The sequence below is a fragment of the Lytechinus pictus genome, chromosome 15, assembly GCF_037042905.1.
Source record: "Lytechinus pictus isolate F3 Inbred chromosome 15, Lp3.0, whole genome shotgun sequence".
In the NCBI taxonomy this organism is placed as follows: Eukaryota; Metazoa; Echinodermata; class Echinoidea; order Temnopleuroida; family Toxopneustidae; genus Lytechinus; species Lytechinus pictus.
In genome coordinates, this window is record NC_087259.1 from 13,888,720 (window position 1) to 13,916,362 (window position 27,643).

Genomic DNA, 27,643 nt, shown 5'->3' on the forward strand with positions numbered 1-27,643 from the left:
CTGACTATGGCAGAACAATGATATTTGCTTTCACTGCATAATTGCTTGTTACCCCTTAAAATGAAAAAAAAATAGCCCCAAAGAAAATTCTGCGGCGATTGCACCATTGTGAAAAAAAAAGATATACCCCTGAAATTATTTCCTACCGGCCTAGTTGGTGATTTGCAGCAGGCGCAGATCCAGCCAGGTTAGATACAATAGTTGGGGGGTTTTTTGGGGGGATTGGGTATTTTACAAAAACAATATGCCCCCAAAATGGTATAGTGTGTCTAATCTGGCTGGGTCCGCGTCTGACTTAATTGCTGCTCAATATATGCTGCAATCCAACAAATGGGAATGAGAGAGAGGCCGAATTAAAAAGAGGGGAGGGAGAGAAAGACGGGATCATAGGTTTTTTTGGAGCATGAGAAAGAGAAGGGAGGGGTGCAATATAATAGGCTGCTGTAGCTGTTGGAGCTGATGATGGGCCATCTTCTTCTTCTTCTTATATTGGTTTGAGTGGCGATTAGTCATATTTGACTATTGTCGCCATTGACTCTATTAATAAAAAATCTCACTTCTCACATAATGATATTATTACCAATATGATGTATACATATATGAAATATTATTCTTGTGTATCCTTCTAATATGAAAAAGGATAATTATGGTATGTACAAAAGTTTGTCGTAACTCTTGTCAAATTGGTATATAAACAAATCTTCACCAAAACAAACCGCTATCTTCAGCTCAGTTCCAACTAGTTGCATTTGCGCTTGCCCTGCCCTTTCAAAGATGCAATCATACCGGTCAGCACATCAGCAGCATCGAGTCAACACATTACGGTGTCCTTGATGAAAAAGCGCCATCTCGATCTCGCGCGCAGAATTCGGCACCGGTAAAACAAACACAAATCGATCGGAAATTACGTCTACTTCGTTTCCTCACAGATAACGGATTCTTTTCTTTTACTTTTGAGAACGGTACTATTCAGCGGGCGGATGCTGTTCAAGGCGGCTAGAGTTTTGAGAGCGGTAATCGAATATCTTCCCAGTGTAAAAATGGTGGTCAAACTCGCCCTGTTCGGCGGACTGGCTGCGGTTCTTCGCGGATACGCCTCCCTTGACTGGTGGCTTGTCTTGGCACTAATTTTCGTTGTCTACCTCGTGACCGGTGGATGGGATTTTGTGTATGTTGCCATTGTCACCTTTCCAAGAGATTTCAAGTAAGCCACATCAGAAGTTGGGAACTAATTGCTACAATATCCAGCACACGTGTCAATTTAGCCTAGAGGACTTCGTGATGATATTTTTTTGTGATTTTGATATAGGCCTACATCACGGAGCCCAAGGCTAAGCAAAGCCAAAAAAAAGTGAAAAGGTCAGAAGGTGTAGCCAGGCCAGGATCAGGATTTAATTTTGGAGGGGGCGTTAAATCTTGCAATACTCCTGGCTTCATACCGGTACTCGTCTTGTCCTGGCTTGGATTAGAATAGGGATTCATAATGAAATAGAAAAGGAATAGCAACATTTATGCATGTATCCAATGTTCCCTCATTTTCACATTGTTTTTTTTTTTACTAGTTTGACTTTTTTTTTTTTACATCTGATTTTATTGAAATTTTCAGCATTAGCTTGGTTTTTCTCCTCTCATTCAAACAATTTTTTTGTGAGGGCGAACTTACCCTTTTTGTTCTGTAGGGTGGTTTATTTTATCATTTTCTTATCTTTTACCCTTTAACATTAATATTGTCATGATTGTGTTTTCTTCTCCAGCTGTCTTACAAATACAATTCTGTTCAGTCTAAACTTAGTTCATTTGCATTTCTTTTCAGCACTTGCAGTCTGAACTGAGGTTATGAGTTAAATGATATTCAGTCGCCATTCATTTTTCTCATTGAATACATTTTCTCTGATTCTCTTTTACCGGTATCATCTTCATTCCTTCTTCATTCATGTGTTAACTCATTCCATCCATCACCTCTACTCCTCAGTTTCTGCCAAAGTATTTTATCACCTTCAGTCTCTCTTTTCTTTTCTCATTGGTTTTTCTTACAAATTGTGTTCATTTTGGTTCTTGATTATAATTCAAATACCTGGTATATAGCCTAACTATATGTTAAAGGGGAATCCAACCCAAATAAAAACTTGTTTTTATAAGAAAAAGAAAAATCAGACAAGTTGATAGGTGAAAGTTTGAACAATATTGGACAAACAACAAGAAAGTTATGATTTTTTTAAAGTTTTTTTTTTTTAAGTTGTAAATATTGGTAATCACTATACTCATGGAGACTTCAAATTGGCCGCATATGGGATGTCATAGTGATGTAAGGCAAGGACTACTCTTCCATCAACTCTTCCATGTACTCCAATACATATTATGGCTAAAATGTCATTTTTCCCAAAAGTTTATTTCAAATTGTATTTTTTTTTCATGAGGACATAAAACAATATATACTACCTGGGTTATATTTAGATTACTGCCCTAGGGGAATGGGTACTTAGGAGAAAACCAAAAATCCCTGATAATAAAGTACATGGCCTATGGGAAAGTTGTCCTTGCCCCTTGTCATAAATTACTTACCCAGTTGCCAATTTGAAATCTACATACTATTAGTGTCTTTTTAGTGATCTCAATTTTAAAGCAGCTATAACTTTCTTATTGCTTGTCCGATTTCTTTCAAACTTTCACTATTCTGTTTGGTTTATTTTTCTCCTTCCCAACACAACGTTTTATTTTCCAAGAAAATCATATATTTCACTTGTACGAATATAAGTAAAATCATCAATGGATTAAAAAAAAAAAAAAAAAAATCATGATTAAGCTTAAGTTATATTGTTACATTACATGTAGGTGCGCAGACATGGGGGCCCTCTTTATATACTTCAAAAGCTGGTGGTAACTGTCGGCCTACTGCTCTTGTTTATAGTGAATAGACTGTAAGATATGATTACACTAACCCATGAAGTTTATGGGGAAACATTGTACATGTACATTTAGGGTGAAGTAATAAAAAACTTACCATGGGGCAACTTTTTGAGCCAACTATCTTTGCTAAAATTGTTGGACCCTATCAACATTTCAGGGGCTCTTATTGGACCCTATCAACATTTCAGGGGCTCTTAAATGTCCATGGCTTTCAGGGGAATTTCAAGAGCGACTTAGCCCTGAGCCCATACATGTGTATTTTTTTTCTCCATGTACATTCACATTTGGTAAAGGGTACTCCAGCTTGGAACCACTAAAAATTGAAGGGAGTAAAATTTAGTAGAATAATGAAAAAGTGACCAAAATCGGAGGAAAAGAAACTTGGATCAAGAATGTGAATTTTAAATCTTATGTTTGTGTGCATGTTAATTGATTAAGCAGCACCCATGCATGTGCACAGAAAGTTTGACATCCAAGATTGATGTTATCCAGCAGGAAACCAACATAATATTTCTAATGGTTTCAAATCCTTTTTATTGGTTTCTATTGGTTTTTATTGTCTCACCTGCATAGCAGAGTGAGACTATAGGCGCCGCTTTTCCGACGGCGGCGGCGGCGTCAACACCAAATCTTAACCTGAGGTTAAGTTTTTGAAATGACAGCATAACTTAGAAAGTATATGGACCTAGTTCATGAAACTTGGCCATAAGGTTAATCAAGTATTACTGAACATCCTGCCTGAGTTTCATGTCACATGACCAAGGTCAAAGGTCATTTAGGGTCAATGAACTTAGACCATCTTGGGGGAATCAACATCAAAATCTTAACCTAAGGTTAAGTTTTTGAAATGTCATCATAACTTAGAAAATATATGGACCTAGTTCATGAAACTTATACATAAGGTTAATCAAGTATCACTGAACATCCTGCATGAGTTTCACATCACATGACCAAGGTCAAAGGTCATTTAGGGTCAATGAACTTTGGCCGAATTGGGGGTATCTGTTGAATTACCATCATAACTTTGAAAGTTTATGGATCTGATTCATGAAACTTGGACATAATAGTAATCAAGTATTACTGAACATCCTGTGCAAGTTTCAGGTCACATGATCAAGGTCAAAGGTCATGTAAGGTCAAAGAACTTTGGCCACGTTGGGGGTATTTGTTGAATTGCCATCATATCTCTATAAGTGTATTGGTCTAGTTCATAAAACGTGGAAATAAGAGTAACCAAGTATCACTGAACATCTTGTGCGAGTTATAGTAGTTTTCAAAATCAGCACTGCTGCTATATTGAATCGCGTGATGCAGGTGAGACGGCCAGAGGCATTCCACTTGTTTTCTTTATTATGGTTTCTACCATTTTAGATTCAATTTCTGTTTCCATATGAATTCTAATTATTTTTAGGTATTGGTTTCCATCAATTTATGATTTATCTTGGCTGGGCTGTTATAACCCAGTATCTCAAAACAAAAAAAAAATTAGCCTAGAAAAAGCTGTATTTCAGATATAGGGCATTGGTGAAAATCTTATATTGTATGAAAACCTCCTGATACCTGTCAAGAACTCTTTCTCGGCAAAACAAGACTGAGTACCAATTATCTCCCAAATCCATCTTATTCTGAGCTGTCATTCAAATATTTTACTTTTGAGATACAAGGTTTTAACAGCCCGCAGACGTTATATAATATTTCATAATGGTTTCTATCAATTTCTATTGGTATCTTAATAGTCTCTATTTTACAATGGTTTACTCTTATTACCCTCTTTTTCTTCCAGGGGCTTGATAACTTTGATCAAACTGAACTCATACCTCCGCAGTAAAATACGTAACAATCACATGACCCATGACGTTTTCAGAGAGAATGCTGAACGCAACCCAGACAAGGTGAATATTTCATTTTTTTTTAAAGAATAATGATAAAGTGTTTTTAATTACACTTTTCATCATATTGAATCATTATGTATACTTTTTAAAGTATTTCAAGGGTATATATATGTATGTCAACTCATGTGTTGACTTGGTTTTTATTGAAGCAGAAATATGATTGGAAATGTCTGAAAGTGTGAAGGAATTCTCATTGAAAATGTGAAAGTTATGAAATGGCTTGTAATGTTAAAATGAATAGTCAAATGAACTGACCCCCCCCCCCCAAAAAAAAAGTCTGTTCCTTTAAAAAACATTTTGTTTTATCATGCATTCATGCGACTTCTCAAGTCCAGTGTCGTGAAATTAATGAAAATACAGTAATTATTTCTTGTACAGACTATTGAAGGAAGGAAAATGAAATGATTATATATATCCCAACTATAGGAAATAATTTTGGAAGCTTGTTGTAACTTTTCAACAACAGGTAATTTTGTTTTCACCCAGTATGCATTATGCAGTAGACATGTGTTAATAGCAGACTTCCTGGTGGTCCTTTAATTTTGATAATGAACACAACTGTGAAAGAAAAGTTTAGGCCTATGTACTTATGTAATACAATGAAATAATAATTAATTGATAACTTAATCATAACTGGAACATGTGTGAAGCATCCAGTCACATGCAAGTGTGCTTTGGACTAGTGGGAAGTTGCAGGTGGTGTCTTTAAAGCTACATGTATATTTAGACTGAGCAATGTGCGGAGTGTTTTTTGCATAGCATATTTTATTTGTCTGTTAATGACATTGGTGCTTGACAAACATTGCTCAAACAGTATATATATAGATTTGTAGGTGATAACAATGTTTAATCACAAGAAATATGCCTACACTGTAAAATAGCTTGTTTTTTATTCAATGATAGTAGACAGATTTAATAAGCATAACAGATTTTTTATAAACAAGTATGCAAACTACAACTGTTTTGTTTTTGTTTACAGCTTGCTCTGCTATTGGACGACCAAAAATGGACCCTGCGAGACCTTGAAAAGTACAGCAATGCGGTGGCCAACCTTTACTTCGAACGGGGCTACCAGAAAGGCGACACGGTCGCCCTGCTCATGGACAACCGTCCAGAGTTTGTCGGTCTGTGGCTAGGACTGTCAAAGATTGGCGTCGTGTCTGCTTTCATCAATCACAACCTTCGGAGGGACGGGTTGGCTCACTGCATCAATGTTGCCAACTCAAAGGCTCTCATTTTCGCTGCTGAACTCTCAGAGGGTAAGGTTTGCCGTCTACGTGGGCATTTTAGTTTTTCAGTCATGATTGATTCATTTTTCCTTTTTTGAAGTATTCTTTCTTGACTATGGTCTCATGCCTCAAGCTAAATTGATTCTAGCATTGGAACAGGGGATTTGTCAGTGTAGCTTCTCTTCTACCAATTTTGATTGTGATTTTTTTATTCATTTATTTTTTGGGGAGATATTGAATAAATTTACAGTTACACATGCATGTACATCAGCCGTACGTGATCTGAAATACTGTATAAGAAAACATAATTCTTTGGGGAAAAAATCTGTATGAGAAGTAGTTCTAAAGGTCAGAATCATGGAAGAAGTTTTCAATTGACACCAATTAACTTATCAGAGTATTATTGACAGAAAGAATTAACCTACATATCGGCTAGGTACTTTGGATTAAAGATATTGCATGAGAATAGTTAAGCAGACAGCACATAATCTTCAGTTTGCCATCCAAATAGTAAATAGTGTATCGATGGAACCGGCTGTGATTTGTAATGATAGCATCACATTATCTATAGATGTAATTTATCTTGTATCACATAGATATGGGATTAAACATTCCCTTTTTTGTCCAATATCAAACTTACAATTCATAGTGATTTTAATGGTCAAGGCATATTTTTAAAGATGGTTTTAATTGTTGCCATGATCATAGTATTTTGTAAAAAGCAAGCTCGTGGATCACATCGTTTCTTCAGTTCTGTTTGGTTCGATGCAGCATTTCAGGCTTCTAATCCAGCAATCTGGGTTCGAGTCCTTATAAAAGGAGAATGAAACTCTTGGAGCAAGTTAGCTTTTGTGAAAGCAGAAAAATCAAAGAATAAGATCAACAAAAGTTTGAGTAAAATAGGACTAGCAATAGAAGAGTTATGAGCATTTGAATGTCGAGATCAGTAATGCTATGGAGATCCTCCCATTGGCAATGCGACCAAGATCTATAATGTCACAGATGAACAAGTCTCCCCTTTTGGACGCTGAAAATATACCCCAAAACATCTCTTTTTGCTCATTCTAATCATATGACAAACAATTCATCAATGATATAATGTTGTGAAACCTCTGTACTTGTCCTCTCTTAAAGGAGAATGAAACTCTTGGAGCAAGTTAGCTTTTGTGAAATCAGAAAAATCAAAGAATAAGATCAACAAAAGTTTGAGTAAAATAGGACTAGCAATAGAAGAGTTATGAGCATTTGAATGTCGAGATCACTAATGCTATGGAGATCCTCCTATTGGCAATGCGACCAAGATCTATGGTGTCACAGATGAACAACTCTCCCCTTTTGGACGCTGAAAATATACCCCAAAACATCTCTTTTTGCTCATTCTAATCATATGACAAACGATTCATCAATGATATAATGTTGTGAAACCTCTGTACTTGTCCTCTCATAAAGAGAACACCTCACCTTGTGATAGACTCTATAAAAGTGAGAATATAAATGAAATAAGTACTAAAGTAATGAGGGAGTTGTACGTGTGTGACATCACAGATCTTGGTCGCATTGCCAATGGGAGGATCTACATGGCATTAGTGATCTCAATATTCAAATGCTCATAACTTTCTTATTATTCATTCAATCTTCCTCAAACTTTCAACAATATGTTTCTTTGATTTTTCTCTTTGATATGGATTCAGCTGGTTTCAAGGGTTTCATTCTCCTTTAAAGAGAACACCTCACATTGTGATAGACTCTATAAAAGTGAGAATATAAGTGAAATAAGTACTAAAGTAATGAGGGAGTTGTACATGTGTGACATCACAGATCCTGGTCGCATTGCCAATGGGAGGATCTACATGGCATTAGTGATCTCAATATTCAAATGCTCATAACTTTCTTATTATTCATTCAATCTTCCTCAAACTTTCAACAATATGTTTCTTTGATTTTTCTCTTTGATATGGATTTAGCTGGTTTCAAGGGTTTCATTCTCCTTTAAGTCATTGTGCTTGTATAGATGAATCCCCAGAGCTGCCAACTATTAAGAAAAAAGTCATAAATATTAGGATTTTCATATCAAATTATGCCATTATACTTTGACCTTAATTCTTACTCTTTTTCGGGCAAATAATTATGTTAACATTTAAAACCATAGAGTAATACATAGGGCAGTGGTGAACTTGTCTGAAGGCAGCCAATAATGCTCATTATTTGCATGATCTTTGTTACAATGTACATGTACATCCCTATGAATGTTATCTTTAATAGATTCTGACTTGATCTTGTGGTTTTCTTTCCTCTTCGATTTACCAGTGATTATTGCAAAAGAGGAAGAACCAGAGATGATTCTGAATCTGAAACCTTACTTGAGGAATCTGTGTTTTATATTACCTCTTCATCGAAATTTATAATACCACGTGACACATGAAATTATGACTTATGTGTCAAAATTATGACTTTTGTGCTTCTAGATTACTACTTTTTACTTTAAAAGGTTGGCAGCTCTCTATCCTTTATCAATGCTTATATTAAGTACCAGGTCCCTGGGAGAGCTCTTATAAGATATGGACTCCTGGTTGTTATTGAAAAATGATGAGTAGGCCTATTCAAGTTTTCTTCAAGCTGTATAAATTAGCTATCACTAAATTATTAATGGAGATATGTGTACCAAAAAAGCACATTTTCAGAAAAGAATTCAAACATGATATTAATTTAAGCTGAGCCGTGATAAAGGAATTGTTTAGCTGTAAATACTGCACAGTGTTTATATTGTGTTGACTACATGTATTACTATTGTTGTAATTATCTCTGCCATAGCAGTAAATGTCTTTGGAAAAACAGGAGTCAAGATTCGTCCCTTTGAACCCATATGAGGTAAATGGGCATTTGGCAGGAAGTTATTCCTGGCCACAAATGGTGCACTGTAAAAGGCTACCAGGCTATTAAAGCTAGGGTAAAGATAGCCAAAGTCCTTTTTTTATTTGGAAGTGCCTACAGTAGAGATGTTAAGGGGCCAATCCTCTATCACGATCTGAAACCCCGATCCGTCCCGATCATTAGATCGGCGGAGAGCGGGATAGGAATCGGTTGAAATCGGGAGCAGCATAATAACAACGTTGTGAAGATGGGGTAACAGCAGGAGCATTTTATTCAGATCGGCGTGATCGGCTAAAAATTTTGAACATGTTCAAAATTTCATACCGATCTTCCCGATCAGAAAACATGCATTTTGAATCATGAAAGGCGTAAGCAATACGGCACGCAGTCGTGGGATATGCGTAATCAGGTCTTTCCTGGCGTACTAACAGTGGCATGCGGACGTAATTAATCCCATCGGATAATTGTTATTACTGCAAATTATATTTTGCCGACTCCCGGTAAAAGGGTTCATTTTTCCCCGATCATGCCCGACCTGAAGGTTTGTCAAATCGTAGCAACATCGGCATAGTGGAACGGAGGCTTTAGATTTTAGCATGTTGTGTGCCATACAACAACAGGGGCCTGCGTTATCAAGACTAGTATGCTCTACATGTTGCCAAAGGAATAGGAGACACATAGCCCCCCCCCCCCCCTACCTCAGTTATACAATATTTTGAAATACAAATAGAGGCCTGTTTTGTAAAGACATGTATGCTCTTCATGTTGCCAAAGGAAATAGGAGATACATAACCCCCCCCCCCCCCCATTATAAAAATTTTTGAAATACAAACTGGGGCCTGCTTTATAAAGACTTGTATGCTCTAGATGATGCTAAGGGAATTAAGAGTCGCACCCCCCCCCCCTTTAAAATATAAATTTTTAAAAGGGAAGAAATTTGCCATTATTGAAAGTTCCATGGAAACCTTGATCGTGATTGGCTGCTGAGACCTGTTACCATAGTAGTTGCCATGGTGGCAATATTTCAATAGTTGTAGCTCTTTATCAAAAAAGGCCTTGATTATTGTTTTTTATCGTCATCGTTTTTTATATTTTTAATTTGCTTGCAGCGGTGCGAGAAGTCCAGCCGTCTCTGAAGAACGTTGAATGCTTCACCACCGGACCTCTTACGGAGACACTCTCCTTCACCTGTCAAAATGTGGACTCGTTGATCAAAGCAACATCCAGTCTACCTCCACCAATCATACCAGGAAGAAATCTAAAAGGTGAATAAGAATGAAATCATCATCGGTGACCGGCCACCCCAAAACCAGTAATAAGTCATCAGGGAACTTTCCTATGATGAAAAATGGCTAGACACCAATTTGGTCTATAAAGATAAATACCTGTTGTGGTAACGATCTAAAAATGTGTTGGAACAGAATCCAACTTAATTACCACCAATGTGTTTGTAATATGTGCCTAATAGCTCTGGAAGAAAATGCGTCGTTGTTGAGAAATGAGCAAAATAAGCACCGAATTCCATCAAATGTCGGGTATTGTGTTCCAAGCAATATTATTACACTGTCCCACATATAATTTTCTTTGTTAGTGATCATCAGAATTATCGAATTTGAGCTATTAAGATTTCATGATTTTACAGAAATAAAGATTAATGTACGAGATCTAGATGTATAGTAATAGTTTGACAATTAACCTTGATTTAATTTTAAAAGACTTTCATGAAATAATTGTTTGCTGCAACTACTGTCTTTTACCTTTAAAAATTAAAATTTAGAAAATTTGCTCATCTGAAAGAGTAATTCTTCTTCTCCATTCTGTCAAAATTATGTTAAGTTTGATAAAAGACACGTTACATTATTTCTTTTACATTTTTTGTTTGTTTCTGGGCTACTTGGAAGTTTCACCACTAATGCACAGTGTGCATATCTCATGCAAATCAGATTCCCATCAGCTGAGTTGCAATCTGATCTTTCCGAATTATATTCTTCAAGTTGAATTGAAGTTCATATTTAAATAGAACATTAATTGGTTTGCGTCTTGCTAAGCAATTTCAAGAACAAGTAGGCCTATACAAATATGCTAATAGACCTACTCCTCTTTACTGTCTTGTATTACAGATATTGTCTTCTACATTTATACATCTGGGACAACAGGACTGCCTAAAGCGGCTGTGATTACACACTCAAGGTAAAAGAAATCTGTCAATAATCTGTAGCTGTTTATTTTATAACAGGATGGATGATTGGTCCACAGAGCATCGTAAGATGTTTATTTAACTTCCACATAAAGAACGCAAGAATCTACAATCCGAGGGCCAGATTACATCCAGCTTAAGCAAGCAAAAACAAAGCAACAATACACGATCAGGAGCTATAGTAAACAGTTGATAGTACTATGGAATCATCATCAAACAACTTTATATCGATTCTTTGATATTCATCACTGTGACACGACACACAAGGCCCCAAGCATAATTGGTTGTAGAAATTTATTGTGGACTGTGATCAGTTGTTACTCTAATGTACAGTGTGGAAGAAACCATCAATGTCGGCTAACTGCTAGCTGGGGATAGTATGCAAGCACTCTGTCAAATTAAATCATAGGCGTAAATATTCATATCTGAATGATACGCGCCTTAGAACCCAAGATAACAACAACATGTATGTTGGTAGAGCCAGCTACAGTACATAGTGAATCTAGTCTCACTACTTCAGACTCTGCATTATGCACTATGTGAAATGGCAAAAACCAAGGGTCTGTGACAGCAGACTAAGCTGGGGGTGCCAAAGGATGAAATGGTGATGATGCTGAGTAATATTATTTGTACAGTGCGTCCCAGAAAAAAGGAAACCGGGATTTTCACATCCTTTTCCCTCAAAGGCACATTAATTATGATATTTCATTTACATCACCATACAATGCAATTATTTCTCTACATTTTAATACCTAATATGTGACAAACACTTCACGCATTAATGAGCATGAAAAATTGGACAAGATTGGTTCGTGATACGACAATCGTGTTTATTCGACGATTGACTCATTAGCATTTCTTTTGTATTCTTTGTGAAGTTTTTCACTCTGATCCCTGAAATGAGAGTTGATTTAGAATCACACATGAGTTTCTGCGCAAATGTGTTCTGATAGCCCTCAATATTTTTTGTTTGAAACCAGCCATTCATGAATGATTTGCTAAGATGTCGGTCTCAAATTAAAGATGAGATTCCACTCTTTACAATAGGTATCAAATTCATAGTAAAAACATGTTTTAGATTTATATAGGAAAACGGGTTTTCCTTTTTGTGGGATGCACTGTATAGTCTCACTATACATAAACATGAAACCAAAGCTACCCGGTAGTTCCCCCCTAAATCAAAATGGCGTAACTCTTTAACAAAGGTATGTTTTGAAGCAAAATTTATAGAAATATTCCTTCACTTCTAGATGGAAGTGATCCCTCAGTTTTAGATGGAAGTGTTCCCTGACTCTCCCCCCCTATTCAACTTCTGAATGAATCTGTCTAGTTATTCCAACATAAATTTGATATTATATATTTGATCCTTTCATAGCTCTGAATTGGACATACCTAACTGAAGTTTTACATGTAAATTACTTATTCAGTCAGTTTTATATTAGAAAAATGTTTGGATGATCACGTTATTTAGTGTATAGGGGAGGAAGACCCTCGGGTCACAGTTATCAGGCTAGCTTCTCCCAGACCCTGGCAGCTAAAGCTACATGTAACCACACACGGTTCTGTTTTTATTCTTACGGGTGTTTCATAAGTCTGTATATAAGTTTGAGCGACTTTGCGAATGACTGGTGATCCTTTCTTGTCCTTAATGATATGCACCAGATTTCCATTGGTGTTGCTTTAGTTAAGGTCACTGGTTGTTTGTAAAGTTGCTCAAAACTGATGAGACACCCAGCAAGATACATGTCATAAAATAGGCTGTTATTCAATGTTTACCTTCTTTTGTGCAATTTTTAATTCAAACTATAAAATAAATATACTTTGCCCATTTTTATATGTCTCGTTAAATTTCTTTGCCTTGGTGACTCCAGTAGTGCCATTCACTTTGGAAACTCTCCAGCCAAAGTATATACAGTTGAGGCCAGAAGTTTACATACACCCAGGAAATTCAAAGAAAAGTTGACACTTGCCAAACATTGTAAAATTTACTGTATCTTATAAAATATTTGTGCTATCATGACGAATTTGATATCAAACAAATGAGTATGTCCTGCCCCTTCATCATGCTTTGTCATCAGGAGCTGACAAATATTTAGGTGTCACTTTTTCCCCAAAAATCTTCATATTTCTATAGACAAATTGAAAATATAAACGTGACAAAAACATTTCATATTTGTGCTAGTTACTTCTTAACACAAACATTTCAGATTACACTTTTTTTTAGGTCATTTTTCCTCCGACGAAGATTCTGCTAGGATCGAAAGCTTAGGCCCCTTTTGACTTTCTAATTCTCTTTTTTTTAAGTGGTGACATATCATGATAGAAAGCGTAATATACATGTAAATCATAGATTTGACATTTATTAATTTCTATGATACGATGTTTGAAAATATAATAACAAACAATAGAATACATATGGCACGAATATTACTTTTTTTCTTCAAAGAAAATTCCACCTGAAATAAACTTTAATCCTAACGGCATCTCAATCATGTGAAAGAGCTTAATACGATATTTTATTTGATACCAAATTCGTCATGGTAGTTCATATTTCTGAAGATATACTAAATTTTGCAATGTTTGGCAAGCAAACAAATTTCACTGAATTCCATGGGTATATGTAAACTATTAGCCTCAACTGTATATTGTTCAGTCATCACTTCATAAATATGAATAATACTAGCCTTGTAAAAAACCCTTGTCTGACTGAAGAAGCTTTTAACATGAATCAGACAAAATTGGGTGAAGGTTCACTAAAATTTGGCCAGGGCCCCGTCTCTCTAAAAATGCATGTTTGTTCAAAAAAAATTCTAGGTATGATGTATATTCATAAATACATTGATTTCTTGACAATTTGGTGTGTTTGCCTTTGTTTACAAAGGACATTTTACAAATTTCCTGTAGAAAAAATTATGACACTAATGGATTTCCATAGAGTTACAATTTATTGAGTTACTATTGATTGGATCAGTTGTTACTCTCAGAGCCCCGTCTTACAAAGAGTTACAATTGATCCGATCAATCACAACTACATGTATGGACGGCCAGCAACGTCAACATCTATTATGCATGTTTGTTCAAAATATATTATGATGTATAATATTCAAGCATTCATTGTTTTCTTGAAAATTTACTGTGCTTCTCTTTGTTTACAAATGACATTGTGCAAATTGTGCAAATTTCCTGTAGAAAAAATTATGGTATGGATGGATTTCCAGAGAGTTATGTGTGATTGGATCAATCGTAACTCTTTGTGAGACAGGGCCCAGTTGTAAAAAGTAGCTCAGTGATCAATCGCTAAGCATTATGTTCACATGACCCTTGTATACTATTTATTAACATCAAGATGTCATTCACCTAGCGTATAGATTAAATTCTTTGGTATTACAAACTCCATTGGTCAGGTAGATACTGGTAATTGTGTCTGATAGTTTAATCTTTTGAATATTGACTTTTCTGAATGTGCAGACTCCTTGACTCTTTATAGCGGTAGGTTAATAGTGTCACCACTGAAAAGCCTTCATATTGGTCTTTAATACCTAATAAAGTAACATTGTTATTTAAATTTTCATGAATATGCAAATCCTTACCCAAGAAGTTTGTAACCTTGACAATATACATATTGTGGTAATTAGCACAGAATTTATATATATATATATATGTGTGTGTGTGTGTGTGTGTGTATAACGATATTACATTCCGTGTGTTGGATACGGGTGAGCCAAAAAGACAAAGAGGTATAATGCATTGCAATTCCAACAAAGTTCATTTCCAAGTAATATCCAAATTTTTGACACAAACCTCACGTCTTTGTCAGGGATACAAGCTTACAGTGACAAGATATTGAAATAATATATGCATTCATGATTATGGTAGTCATGGAAACGCGCACGTTAAAAAAGCATCACCATCATAATGAAAGCATACTTTAGGCGCAGGCTGTAAATATTGTGTAAGTGAGAAAATTGTTCTGTCATAATCACTTGATATTGACTCAACCACAATCGTGAATATGCATGAAAAAGATAATCGATAAAGGCCTATCATGAAACTAATTCAAGATAAAAGGAGGTGACAATGACCTCTAATATTACCCTATCTTGAAATCAAGTGTTAATATTTTTGAAGGAGAGTTAAATGAGTGCTAGGCAAGAAAGAATAATATTACCTAAACTAGTAACAAAGTACATTGATAGCGAGGTAAGATGATTATTGTGGATTAACTCATGAAATATTCCTGAAATTATTTGTAAAAATTGTATTTGTCCAGCCAAGAGAGATCTCGATTTACATGTAGGCCATACTGAATACTTCTGCTATGAATAATGGCTCGAAGCTCAGCGAGTTTCCTCTCATCTGCCGATTTATAACCTCCTCTGAAAAGAATGATTTTGAGATCATTGATAGAGTGATTTTCTTTGTTGAAGTGCTCGACTACCTTAACACTTGATTTCGAGATAGAGTGATATTAGAGGTCATTGCCACCTCCTTGTATCTTGAATTAGTTTCATAATAGGCCTTTAATTGATTGTCTTATTCTTTTCATGCATGGTTGTGGTTGCGTCATTATCAAGTGATTATGACACAATAATTTTCTCACTTACGCAATTATGTTTACAGCCTGCGCCTTAAGTATGCTTATTATTATTTTGATGATGCTTTTTAACCTGCACGTTTCCATGACTACCGTAATCATGAATGCATCTATTATCTCAATATCTTGTCACTGTGAGTTTTGTATCCCTGACAAAGACGCGAGCTTTGCGTCGAAAATTTGGATAGTACTTGGAAATGAACTTTATTGGAACTGCAATGCATTACCTATTTTGTCTCTTATGTATATATATACGTTGGATTTACTTTTTTTTTTTTTTTTTTTTTTTTCGAACAAACAAGTGCACACCTAGTTACCAATAATGCATATAGCATTTCCATTTATTTGAAAGCAGGATAAAAGAGCATTGTAGATTAAATGCCTTGCTCACGGGCATAGGGTGCCGCGGCCGGGGATCGAACCCCGGACTTTCCATGTATAGCCAGGCGCCTTAGACCACTCGGCCACGGCACCTCCACGTGGGATTTACGTCGAAAATTTGGACTTGGAAATAAACTCTGTTGGGACTAGTATAATGCATTTCCTCTTTGCCTCTTTTATCTCATCTATGTCCAACACGCGAAATGTAATATCGTCATATATATATATATATAGGGGAGACCGGGGTTAGTTGGAACACGGGGTAAGTTGAAACATTGTAATTTTCTTTAACGTCTTTAAATAAATTTCTGCAATACTGCCCTCAATTTATTGTCATTATCAACAGCCATCCACCCTATTACCGACAACACATGTGCAACAAGCCTGGTGAAGTTAGAAAGGAATTTTTTTTTGTTTCACCTTCTGAGTAATTTTTTTCTCTTTCAGAAATGTTGTATTATCTATAAAAAAAAGACATAAGAAATTATATTTTTTGCAATTGTGGGTGGATATTTGTTATATGTGAAAATTGATACTCTCACCAAAAATTAGCATTCTACTAGCTTAATGAATAGAGTTAAAGGAAAAACATACAAAAAAAATTAAGGGCAAATTTCATATGCTTATTTGCATAATTAATTAATGAAAAAATATAAAAAATTAATTTTTGTCTTGTATATTTGATGCAGAAGTACATGAAATTGCTGATAGTACACTTAATTGCATGTAAAATCAAACGCACCCAAATATGCGGAATTCTACTACACAGTCTGCTTGCGTGAGTGGCTGTATAATAGAAAACATAAAGTTCAACAAATCCACAGTTAAAATATTTTGAACTTGAAAAAAATAAAGCAAATAGGCTAAAACCATGTAATATTACAGTTTTAAGTAGTTTTAGTATAATTCTTGATTGACCATGCAGTGTTCCAACTTACCCCATACCATGTTCCAACTTACCCCGCATTGGGGTAAGTTGGAACGTTTGCGATGGTCTTGTTCAAGGTGGATTTTTTCAGTAACCATAATAGAGTTAAACATTTTATGGGGTAAATTTGAAGCCCTTAGATATATGCTTCAAGCTGATATATTGATTGTTTCTCGCATAAAATCTATTTGGATTTTACAGCCATTTTTGTCAAAATTGTTTCAACTAACCCCGGTCTCCCCTATATATGTATATATATGCTGTTAATAAATTCAAGTCTTGTAATGGTAGTAGCAGACATGAGACTGGCCAGATTTAGGACTTGAGGTGGTGCTATTACATGTACCGCTGCTGATTCGGATCTGCTTTTTAATAATATACTACATATTTCCTATGTCTTCCAGGTTATTGTTCATGGCTAAGAGTATCTCAGAGTCTTTCAACATCACTGGTGATGACACCATCTACTGTGCTCTTCCGCTCTACCACTCTGCAGCAGGATGCCTCGGTGTTGGCCAGCTCATCATCAACGGAACGACCATGTCCATGAGGGCCAAGTTCTCTGCCTCGAATTTCTGGAAAGACTGCATCAGATACAATGCAACAGTAAGTATGAGAAATAAAAGAAATATAATGTTTCAATTTATAACTGAACTCCTATCCTGTAAAACAATTTAATCAAATTGCATTTTGTATATTTAAAAAACTTCTTTTTGCATTTTTGTTGTTTCAGGATTGAAGATTTTCATTCTGTTTTCATACATGTAAACAAATTAACAAATACAATTATATTCTTGTACATTAAATTAAATAAAATGTAATAGTAATTATCATACCAAACTTTGAAAATGTGCTTGAAATAAAGCATATGTGTGTAACAGGATCCAATGATAAGCAAAGCTTGTAGCATATGGTTCCATCTGATAATTGCAATAAAAAAAAGTTAGTTGAGTAGGTTTGACTTGGCAAAGGAAATCCCATGTATCCATAATAGAGATCAAATTACAAAGTAAAGCAGTTGATTCATTCTGGTTTAACCATGAGTAGCCACATGTGAAATTCTGTCCATGCCATAACCTGTCTATTTCTTATAGTTACATGATATCTGGATTATACTGTAATTGTCTAGAATACAATAGAGTACCGAAGAGATGACATCTGTTGCAATGGCGGCCTGGTTCTAAACAAATGAACCCGCCGAATGAAAGCATGTGTTTCTCATAGGAGAAAATGGCTGCTATCGGAATTTGATCGCTTGCAACCTGTTTTTCAGATGAGCCAAAGTCATTTGCATGAACAGATGTGTACAGACGATCGTCAGCTGCGACTCTGTTTAGAACCAGCCCGCCATGACACCGTGGCAACTGACGTCACACTTCGGTACTCTATAATCATTCGCAAAACTGGTTTCAATAGTTTTAGAATCACAGATGTTGATTAGTCAGTCATTAACTGCTAGAAATTTGTGCCAAACAGGGCTATCATTAGAGAGGCAACTGACTTAAACCATAGGTTAATGTCTGCATTTGTGAATATTATCTGTTTGTGAATGAAGAAGGGTAACATATGACCTCCATTTTAATTGATATTTCAATTCTATTTCAGGTAACACAGTATATTGGAGAGATCTGCCGGTATCTATACGCCCAACCCCACAAACCGGAGGAAACCAAACATCAAGTCAGATTAGCTATGGGAAATGGTCTCCGCCCAGAGCTTTGGAATGAGTTCAAAGATAGATTTAACATTGCAAGGGTAGGTCATATGCCCTGCTTTCAGATTGGCGTCCAAGTGAATTTGTGCCTTTTGAGTGAAGTGTTCTTTGAGGGATTTGGAGGAAAGTGCAACCTTTGGTTGGGTGCAGTTGTTTTTTATTTGGGTTCTAAGTAGGGGAATACTTTGATTTTCAGGAACAATAACAAATTGCCAAATAATCCCAAAATAAAAAAAAAACACTGTTCTAATTAAGACTCTCAAAACAGCCATTTTAGGTTTGTTTGGTCCATCTACTTTTTTTTCCATAGAAAAAAGTATACTCGATCAAGAAATGATAAAAACTCAAATGTGACAATAACGATCAAAACAATACTGTACATGTATGTCCTACTGGAAATCACACAGTGCAAGTTTTTGAGGACTTTGCCTAGCCTGGTCATATATTCCCTTGACAAATAGATCACAACTTATTCATAATCACTGCAGATTGGTGAATTCTACGGAGCCACGGAAGGCAACGGTAACATCGCCAATATGACCGGTCAACCCGGAGCAGTAGGGTTCAACTCCATGATCGCACCCTGGGCCTATCCTGTGTTCTTGATCAAGATCGACCCTGAGACTGGGGATATCATCAGGAACTCGAGAGGACTTTGCCTGAGGGCAAAACCAGGTGAGGAAGGCATGGGGAGGTCTTGGCACTTTGTAGTGGTCCTGATGATGCCGCCAGCCTCTTGTTCCGAGGGTCGTGGGCTAAAATCCGTTTTCCTTCTGCAAGAAATTCATCCATGATGTGCCGCACCCAACCCAGGTGGGGTAAATGGGGAAATGGAAGGAAATACAAGTGACCGGTTAATCATGCACAAGTAGGCCCATTGGTCATTGCCATTGTATTCTCAACTCACATATTCAAATACGGGACTCTATATAAATCACATTTTGATACAGACATTGCAGAAGTATTTGGACTTCTGCATTGTATTGTATTATATTGTATTGTATTGTATTGTATGTAATAAACCAAAATTAAACTGAAATATACTTCTATTTTTTTTATGTACCTAGGTGAACCAGGTCAGTTGGTTGGTAAGATTCGTAAAGGGGATCCAGTCAGAGAGTTCCATGGCTATGCAGATCGTCAAGCTAACAGCAAGAAGGTTGTATATGACGTACTAAAGAAAGGAGATTCTGCATTCTTGTCGGGTACGTGAAATGCAAAATACCATTATGAATGCCAAACAAGTGTTAAGAAGCAAAGAATAACTATGTAAATCAAATACTGATTTGAAAAGGTTATTTACAATAGTGTAGAGTTTTATATAGTTAGAAGAAACACTGATAAAATGCAGTTCAAGTACTTGTATGTCGTTGATCAGTTCTGAATATTATTTAAATTTTAGGATGTGCCTTTTCAAGCTCAATAAAAATCTTAAAATTCATTTAGTGTGACCCATTGTTGGATTTAGCGATGGCAGGTCACATAAAGCAGTTCATAATATTAATAATATTAATAATAATACTCGTATTTTAGAAATGCAATTCACATTTGTATCATTGCCCTTTGCAAAAAGTAACATTGAATACGATAGAAGATAACATTGACTTAGTTATTAAACCATACAACAAAAATAAATCTTGCATTAAAGAACTGAGACCTCGGTTGTTTCTTGAAAGTAGGGGTACTGATTATTTTCACGAATACTTTTTGGTATGTTGTTCCAAATGTTGGGGGCTGCTAGTCCAAAGCGTTTGCTCACAAGTGTGAAGAGGAATCTAGGTTTAACTAATTGGGTCTTATCAACTGATGATCGGAGTTTATCCTTACACAATATATCTGTCATCTTTCTATTGATAGGAGATGTATTGATCATGGACAAGTTTGGATATTTCTATTTCCGTGATCGTTCCGGGGATACGTTTCGATGGAAGGGAGAGAACGTGTCAACGACAGAGGTGGAAACGATCATTAGCAAGACGATAGGACTCAACGACACTGTAGTTTATGGTGTTGAAGTACCAGGTATGGTGATTAAAAGCCATTTAACCATTATTCCAGTTTTTGGAAAAAATGCTGAGGTTGTTATGAGCTATCACATTCTTTATGATATTTAGAGAGAATACCATAGGAAAACATTGTCCACTTTTAGGTATTGTTCTTGGTACTCCATAACATTCACAAAGCAAAAAAATAAAAAATTTGAAATGGTTGGTCTGGCATTTTATGTATGGTCCCATAGATTCATATCTGTGTGCAGTGCTTGTGACTTTGACAGAATCAATGAAATCCAGTTTATTTTCATGATTTCACTCAGTATCAATTAGTACAAATTCTTAGATATATAATAATAAATTTTAAAGATCAAATTTAATCAGTTTCATACTGAAGACCTGGGGTCCGTAACACAAAGCTTAGCAATCATAGAAAAAAATTGTATGATTGATTGCATCTACTAGGATGTACAATCAATCGTAAAAATCAAGCTTAAGATAAATTGCTAACTTTTGTGTAACAGGACCCAGGGGCCCTGTTGCAGAAAGACTTAAAATCAAACACAACTCTAAAAATCAAACACATCTTGATTTTTCAACCAATCAGAAGTGCCGCATCCTAGACTTGCGCTTGATAGTTTGACTTGCGTTTAATCATAACTCTTTCTGCAATGGCTCCAGAACTGAAATCTATCCTCAAGCCTTTGCCTATAGTATTTTTTTATAAACCTACTATAGAATTAAGAATAAGAATAGAACTTGTTTCATGAGCTGTAGTTGCAAATAAACATTTTAAACTGATTTCTTCTACGCTGGTTTTATTCCTTTCAAGGCAAGTCCGCCATTGATAAGATTTCAATTTCTGTATATAGTGATGGCTGAAAAAATTAAAACAAAACAGGTGATATTGTCCCAAAGTAGAAAAAAAATGATTATATGTTTCTCTTTCTGTTTCTCTCTCTCCAAATCTCTCTCTTTTCTGTCTCTATCACCATCTCTCCTCTTCTCTGTCTGTTTCTCTGTATCCTTTTTCTGTCTCTCTCATCAAGGATCTGAGGGTCGTGCTGGTATGGCAGCTATAGTAGATCCCAATGGGTCTCTCAACATTCCAGATCTATACACATTACTCAAAGGCAACCTGCCAGGTTATGCTATCCCTCTCTTCATCCGTATAGTCACAAAGGTGGATACTACAGGTACGTAACCCTTTACATTTTCAACTACCAATGCCCTCCCCTTCTCCCTCCCCCTCTCCCTTCCCCTCCCCCTTTCCCATGAGGTGAGAAATAAAAAAATTGCTAAATCATTAAAGGTCAAGTCCATCCCAGAGAAATGTTGATTTGAATAAATAGAGAAAAATCACACAAGCATTATGCTGAAAATTTCATCAAAATCGGATGTAAAATAAGAAAGTTATGACATATTAAAGTTTCGCTTATTTTCCACAAAACAGCGATATGCACAACTCAGTGACATGCAAATGACACAGTCGATGGTGTCCCTCACTATTTCTGATCCGATTTTGATGAAATTTTCAGTGTTATGCTTGTTGGATATTTTTTCTTTTTATTCGAATCAACTTTTTGTTGGGGTGGACTTGGAATTTTGTAATGCAATCAAACAAATTTATGCTTAATCAAAGTAGAAAAGAAGAATGGAAAAGACCACAATAGAAGTTGATATTGGAAAAGCATTTTTTAGCAGATTTTGTATTGTACAATGGCTTCATAATGAAATAGCTGGAGGAAAGATTTATCAAAATCTATACAAAAATTGTTTTGAGTTATGATATCAATATATTATTTCTCTTTTTTTTTTATTGTATCAATTTTGTCATTTTTTGCAGCCTGTATTTCAGTGACCAGATAACTTTCCATTCCACTTTCTTGTTTAGGAACCTATAAACTCAAGAAAGTCGAGATCAGAAAGGAAGCATATGACATCAACACCGTCAAGGATAGGTTATACTACTTGAATGTCAGGGCGGGGCGCTATGAAGAACTTACCCCCTCAGCACATCAGGACATCAAGTCCGGTAAAATCAGGTTATGATGAGAGTTGAGCTCTTAAGAGGTTTTTAGGAGTCAGTACAAACCTTGCATATATGTTTTTTTTTATGCAGTATCTAATTTAGTATAAATTGCCACTTGGTCTACACCCGCTTGGTCTAATTTCCATTTGTTCTCATCCCACATGGTCTAATCCTAGTTCTTCTATATCCAGTTACCTATTAACCATTTAGTGTAATCGCCATTCAGCCTATTTACCATTTTGTCTAATTTCCAGTTGGGGTATATTCACTTCGTCAAATATCCACTTGGCCTAACAACCAATAGTCTATGTGATTAGATGAAACTGTTCATGAGCCAAGTTTTCATTTTACAAAGTGCAAAATGATAAGTAGACGAAATGGAAATTAGGCCATCTTGACAATAGACTATAAGGAGAATTAGACCAAGTTATAGTTGACCTATTTTTGTCTAATTTCCAGTTGGGCTATATTCCCTTTGTCGAATATCCTGTTGGTCTAATACCCAATTGTCTATGTGATTGGAAGAAACTGTTCATGAGCCAAGTTTTCATTTGACGAAGTGCAAATGATAAGTAGAGGAAATGGATATTGCACCATCTTGGCATTGGACTAAAAGGAGAATTAGACCAAGTTATGGTTGACCAAATGGTAATTAGACCAACTTGTTTGTAGACCAATCAGGTTTAGCCATGATGGTGTTTGACAATCTGAGAAGTAGATTACTTGTAGATCAAGTAGATTGTTGATTTGGTCAGTACCTGAATTGTGTAACGTGATTGCAATAGTTATTTTGATTATTATGTTGATCCACTTTGAAAGAATTATTTGGTTTATCCATGATTGTGTTAGATCATTTGTCAGTAGACAAATTTTATCCAATACGTTGAATTGGTCAGTACGTAAATTGTGTAATATGATTGCAATACTTATTTTGATTATTATGTTGATCTACTTTTCTAAAATTATTTTACATTAAGAATTTGTTTAGATACCAAGTTACTTTTTGCAGTTTAAATTTTTAGTAAGTCATTTCCTCCTGGAACCAGGTCGTCCCTGTATAAAGTGTATTGGAATTACATCATTCAGTAGCAAGTGAGTTAGCAAAGGGTTTCAGAAATTGGTGTCATTTTATTTTGATCAGTACACCCTTAGTGCTTTCAAATTGGCGATTGCAGTGCAAGAAATTTTTGTATGATCGAATCAGAATGTTAAATTGATATATGTGGCAAGTGTTACCATTTGCTGCACTGTTTTATTTGTTTCCATTTAGAGTTTTCCATAATTATTATAACTTTACAAATTATTTAGTATAATAAAAGGACTACTTTAACCTCAAACTATAGTAGCCACCTTGGTACACAATTTGTGGTTACTTTGCCATTATAATAAAGACCTTATGCTTGTGATGTCGTAATCTCATAGCGCCCTCATGCAGAGGATATAGGAATATGCATAAAAAGAGTTGTCAGAGATGTGCCAGCTGCAGATCACCAACACATTCAAGGCAATGAGTTTAGCCTCTGAAATATCATCAACGCATAAGGTCTATGACCATGGAAACCTTCATTTTGATAGGGTATGGAGTCTCACTATCATAATGGTAAAGTACCCCAAGTTTTCATCAAACAGGACCTTTACTAAAAGGTCTGAATTCAAGTTCTTATTGTAAAATACCACAATCCTAACATGCTTTACTTTCGTATATATTGTGTATTAGCACCTTCAAGACTAAATAACCAGTTTCTTGATCCAAAATGTATATATTTAGCTTTGTAGCAATCTAAATCAATGTAAAAAAAATTAGTGTGCTATAGAAATCATGATGATTTGATTGATCACTTTGATTGAGTTACATATTTTTGTCTCGCTTGCATAGTAGAGCGAGATTATAGGCGCCGCTTTTCCGACGGCGGTGGTGGCGGCGGCAGCAGCATCACAACATGGAAATCTTAACCAAGGTTAAGTTAAGGAACTGATTACCTCTATGCTGGTTTTCGTCTCACCTGCGAAGCAGAGTGAGATTATAGGCACCGCTTTTCCGACGGCGGCGGCGTCAACACCAAATCTTTACTGAAGGTTAAGTTTTTGAAATGACAGCATAACTTAGAAATTATATGGCCCTAGTTCATGAAACTTAGCCATAAGGTTTATGAAGTTTCTCTGAACATCCTGGGTGAGTTTCAGTTCACATAACTAAGGTAAATGGTCATTTGGGGTCAATAAACTTAAACCATGTTGGGAGAATCAACATTGAAATCTTAACCAAGGTTAAGACTTTGAAATGTCGACTTTGAGAGTTTATGGACCTAGTTCATGAAACTTTGATATAGGGTAATGGTGTATCACTGATCATTCTGCCTGAGTTTCGGCAGGTCACATGACCAAGGTCAAAGGTCATTTATGGTTAATTAACATATTTTATTATCATAGGAATGATGTTTTTGTCTCGCCTGAAAGAAGTTCAGCAAAGACCTAGTAATCACTTTTCCTGTTGGTCTGATAGTCTGTTGGTCTATTATCTTTCACAAAAATGTTGAAGTTTTTTTTTTCAACTTGCTCTCATTTCTTTATTTTTGCATCAATTATGATCTTTGGGTAATGCTGCATGTGACCCCATGAGAATAATGGGGTCAAAGGTATTTTAGAGGTCAAAAGGTCAAATGATATGAGGTCATGTCCATCCAAGTTTATGTTCAATTTTCTCTCATTTCTACATGTACCTGCCCTCTACATATTCAGTGATGATAAATACGTGATACTCATCCGTGTATGAGCCCATGAAGTTTTCTATGTTTTGGTGTGCGATTCTTTGGTGACTAGCTGCTTCTTCCAAGATCACCCTGTCTGCCCGCTTTCCTTTTGTCATCCTTATTTTCTTCACCGCAATTGAATTGCTGAAAGTTGCTGTCTTTTCCTTGACATTCACATATGCAGTTTGCGTGGATATGTCAAGTACCAAATCTTCAGACTTACTTTACTTTCATTCTTGGGATGTGTTGTGGAGTGGGAAATCAGACCTGACAGACTCTGATATTCTCACAACTTGAAGCTTGTTGGACTCTCTTGAAATATGCTTAAGTTCACCACCTTCCACTTGAAGGAATGCCTTTAAAGTGCAGTGGTACAAGCCGGGTTGATTTACTTGCATTACGCAGCCACCGCAGTAAACCAGCTCCCCATCGCAAAAGAATTCAGTGATGATAAGTATGTGATACTCATCCATGTATGTGCCCATGAAGTTTACTGTTTTGGTGTGCGGTTATTTGGTGACTAGCTGTTTCTTTCAAGATCAGCCTGTCTGGCCGCTTTTTTTTTTCGTCATCCTTATTTTCTTCACGTCTACAGCAGCTCCTTTCATTGTGCTTTGAATACTTCCCCATAAGAGCCGTGGTTGATTGGGTCTTTGAAGTCTAAGGTTACTCTTATTCTTTGATGTGTTGAGGAGTTGGAAATTAGACGTGGCAGACTCTGATATTCTCACAACTTGAAGCTTGTTGGACTCTCTTGAAATATGCTTAAGTTCGCCACCTTCCACTTGAAGGAATGCCTTTAAAGTGCAGTGGTACAAGCCGGGTTGATTTACTTGCATTACGCAGCCACCAGAGTAAAACCGGCTCCCCGTCACAGAACCATTCATATGACACTCCATCTTTGTTGTGATGATGGAATACTACCCCGCGAATCAGTTTTCCCTCTTCATACCCCCACAGTTCATCTGGATGGTGAAATCACTAGGTATGGGTCTGAATTGACAAGAAGTCAAAATATAGTTCCTGAAAATATATTCAAATCGTGATATATCCATTAAAAAGAGTATTTTGACAACTTTGAATAAGTTGACCTTTCATAAGTGATATTGACAAACGCCTTTTACCATCCTTTATTATTCCAGACACCTTGTATCCATTTCGGAGAAGATCGCAAACTTCATTTTCTTGGCTGTAGCTTTCATCATTGGGATCTGTGTACATACATTGTAACCATGTGCCGACATGACCACTGTACTTAGACTGGCCATCCTTAGAATATGAGATGTTCAGTAAATTTTGAGGCATGCATACCTCTCCTCGAATTACAGGGTAAAGTCCTGACTTGTGCGAAATACATCTGTGGGGGTGATGTCGCCCATTCTCTTCTCCAGACAGACCCGTGTTCCTCCGTTGTGGTTGATGCCTTAGAGCACTGAACAGAAATCTCCATTTCGGGGGATGATGTCTCACTTTCAGTCGGGACAGACTCTAGATATCTTGGCAGATACTGATGCCCTCGCAGTGGCCCTCATTTTTTAAGTGGCTGCTTCTTTTTCCTTAGTCTTAACAGATTTGTGTTTCTCAGTCATGGTTGTTGCATTTGATTGTGTATCAGTGGCCTTCATCATTGTTGAGAGGTACCATCTCAATTACAATTATGCCGCTCGGCTTTTCTCTCTCATAGGCTTCTCCCACTGATTGCGTCAATGGAGTTTCAGTCATACTGAAATCGCACAGATCAATATCAAGATCTTCCAGTCTTACGCCCTTCTTGGCGATCACGGGATGCATCATTTAGCTTGACAAATGTCTTACCATCCTTTGATATTCCAGGCACCTCGTATCCATTTTGGAGAGGATAGCATACACCATATTCTTTTTTTTTCAATTCAATTCATTTATTTTCAATTCCGATAAAAAGAAATGTACAGAGAAATGCATGTGGGCATAATAACAGATTGTCAATACAAAAAAGAGACATTCTAAAGAAATACATGTAAACATGCTTATATTTCATTAAGTGATACAGAGATTTCAAGGAAAGGATGGAATTGAGGAATACTGCAAAAAAACATTCAGTTTTTGTCGAGGCAGTAATCCTACAAGAGAAAGTCATAGAACTGAAGAATTAAAAACATTTTTAGAAAGGAATATGAG

At 36.1% G+C, this 27,643-nt stretch overlaps 1 protein-coding gene across 1 annotated transcript; it reads left to right on the top strand.

Annotated features, from left to right (window-relative positions):
- The first annotated feature begins 897 nt into the window (after nt 1–897).
- LOC129277788 (long-chain fatty acid transport protein 1-like) lies at nt 898–27,643 on the top strand. Its single transcript, XM_064110749.1, has 12 exons — nt 898–1,204; nt 4,691–4,799; nt 5,779–6,058; nt 10,009–10,164; nt 11,020–11,089; nt 17,404–17,605; nt 18,605–18,754; nt 19,202–19,388; nt 19,781–19,918; nt 20,571–20,735; nt 21,754–21,900; nt 22,599–27,643. The coding sequence occupies exons 1-12, from the start codon at nt 981–983 to the stop codon at nt 22,754–22,756; spliced, it is 1,986 nt and encodes a 661-aa protein (XP_063966819.1). The 5' UTR covers nt 898–980; the 3' UTR covers nt 22,757–27,643.